We start from the raw sequence: 2,763 nt of genomic DNA, 5'->3' as shown, positions 1-2,763 counted from the left end.
CCCCACCACCACGTCTCAGAAACCCACAAGGACAGTTCTGCTCTTTCCCACAGGGTCACCATGAGTCAGCATCGACTCCAGAGCAGTGAGTTTGGCTTTTTGGTATTAGAAGCATGAGTTCCCATTCAAAAGTAAAGAGAATGTATCACTGCAAGATGCCAAGGAATTTTTGCCCCCACAATCTACATAATGCCTACTATGAAATTTATACTGAAAGAATATACCCTAGGGACAATAGACCCTCTCCATCTCGTGCCTTTAAGTTTTAAGGTCCCCTACTACCTCAGTAGTAAGGTATATGGTTATTTACATAATTGTATGGTAGAAAGAGCTAATCTTGATTCCCAGAAAGGGAGGAAAAGTATACCAGGAGCCCAGATTGCATCAACAGGTACCTCCCTCTTTTTCCTCTTCTCTCTTTCTTATGAACCTAAACTCCTATAGGTTAAGGCATATAGAAACCCCAAGGCACTTTATTTCTTTCACTTATGGTTTAGCAAGAGGAGCTCCGGTGGAGCAATGATTACAAGTTGATCCACTAACTGCAAGGTCTGAAGTTCAAAACCATCAACCACTTCTCGGGGAAAAAAGTGGGGTGCTTTCTAAACCCATAAACAGTAACAGTCTTGGAAATTCTTAGAGGCAGTTCTGTCCTCCCATGTAGGGTCACTATTAGTCGGCATCACTCTATGGCAGTGAGTTTGTTTGTTTGTTTGACCTGAGCATAAAAGATATTTTCTGATCAACTTACCTTGGGGCAATGGTCTTATTGGGGGATGGGTAAGCTGGTCCAAGACAGAATTTTACTCTTTTCTCTCCATCCCAATTACTGTATAAGTAGTTAGCGTTTGTGAAAGTCACCTTGTAAATGCCAACTACTTATGAGACCTATACCCTTGAACACACGTTCAATTTTCATCTTTTTTCACTGCAATGAATCATGTTCACCTGTTGTGTTACTGTTTTGGGATCGAATTTAAAACAATGTGTAAGAAAAAGGGAAGCATAAGCATTAAAATAAACAAATTCTAATCACCAGTTCTGTAATGTTGGATAACTGGAAATTTAAAGCACATTAATATCACTTAAATATTGCTACTTAAGCTTTTAGTAATAAGTTCTAAGCTATAATCAGCCTAAATAATTTGATTCAGAATTAACCTTTGAAAAAGACATTCCATTAAATTGGTGGAAACTAGTCATAACAAGAGTGGACTTAAGCATTTCACTCAGTGATCACTTAAGTCTTGCATCATTCCTTTGCTCTTCGAAGTATGGTGGGATTTCCAAGCTATAGGTAAGAGGATGATAATTCTATATCATACTCAGGTTTTGATTTGTGCTATCATGGAGCTCATAACAAAATCGAGAGAAGCAAAGGAGCAAAAAGTTCACAATAGTAATTAGTCAGAATGTTCTAGACACTTATTTCTCCAATTACTTGCCATCTCTCAGAGAATCATGCCCATTCTTACCTGGGGTAGTTGAGGTCGCCTTTCTTGAATACTGTATTTGACCCAGGCCATCACTGCATTAAACACCTGTTCTTCACTTCGAACGTTTAGCTCATCACTAGATATTATATCAATGAGTTGATTGGCTGGAAGCAACATAAACTCTTCACTTTCCATCACCTATTAGTTAAGAATGAAAGAAATACAAACAAAAATGGCCTGTGGTCACATTTAATTTATGGTCAACATTTTTCTTCAGGACTATGAGGTAACATTCTATTTCCCATACAGGGGAGTTTCAAAACAATACCAAGAGATAAGAAACAAATTAATGAGAAGGAGAGTATCTGCAGAGGAAACAAGTAAAATTTAGGAAACTAACAATTTGTGATTCATGAAATTTTTTTTCTAAAATGAAAGATCATTAAAATAAAAACATAACTAAGATAAGCCAAACTCATTATGCAAATTATAACTCCAAAAATACACGAGTTATATTAAAAAATTCAGGGAACACTTTCAGAGAAAGATCAGTTGCTAAAACGGCAATGTATAAGGCAGAAACATCAAAAGACCATTTTAAAACCAGAACGAGGGTGTCGGCAATTCTGTAAGCATGAAAGAATACAGGCAAGAGAACCAAACCATTTGGATAGGCAATGGGGTTTCAAATAGTTCAGGGGGGGACTCCCAGGGAGCAGTTCTACTCTATCCTAGAGGGCTGCTGTAAGTCAGGATTGATTCGATGGCAGTTTGTTTTGTTTTGAATACAAGCTTCCTTTCAGTGTGTAAATGGGGTGTGCCAGTCAAGTGATACCATTAGTGACTTTGGCAATGGCTACTGCCAGATGAATGCCAAAAATGTGCAAAACAGATTTTAAAAATTAATGTTATAATGTGCAATACCGACTAATGTGGTAGTTGATAGGTGAGTAGTAGTGTATGTACAGTTAATTTACAATTTTGTTCACTGGTAAGGATTCTATATGATAGAGAAAGCCAATGTTGTTTTAGAGCAAACAGATTTGACAGATTGTTGAAGGAGTCTTCTGCCTAATGGAATGAATCCATGTGATGCACACAACAGACCTACAGTTTGTTGAGAATTTTTCATCAGCAGAGATTGGGCTAAATGGGGCAGAGAAAGAATGAATGGTAGACTTCCAAAATGCTAGAAGGAAATGAAAGGCTAATAAAACTAATCAGCTACAAACACGTGCTACCATTCATTAAAAAGGAAGTTGGGGCTACTGGTGAAACTACAAGGCACAGACCACTATCCCCAGGCATTGAAACCTAATGTACTTTT

At 37.6% G+C, this 2,763-nt stretch overlaps 1 protein-coding gene across 1 annotated transcript in view; it reads right to left on the bottom strand.

Moving 5' to 3' along the window:
• The window catches only part of KLHL20 (kelch like family member 20), a 73,736-nt gene that overhangs the window by 36,961 nt on the left and 34,012 nt on the right, over nt 1–2,763 (bottom strand). The window contains exon 4 of the mRNA XM_045297966.1: nt 1,476–1,634. Within this exon, the coding sequence (XP_045153901.1) occupies nt 1,476–1,634 (159 nt within the window). The remainder of the gene's footprint in view (nt 1–1,475; nt 1,635–2,763) is intronic.

Source organism: Echinops telfairi, unplaced genomic scaffold, assembly GCF_000313985.2.
Source record: "Echinops telfairi isolate 266 unplaced genomic scaffold, ASM31398v2 ScPeMD7_7424;HRSCAF=8462, whole genome shotgun sequence".
NCBI classification, from domain to species: domain Eukaryota; kingdom Metazoa; phylum Chordata; class Mammalia; order Afrosoricida; family Tenrecidae; genus Echinops; species Echinops telfairi.
This window is presented reverse-complemented; position numbering and strand designations above follow the sequence as displayed.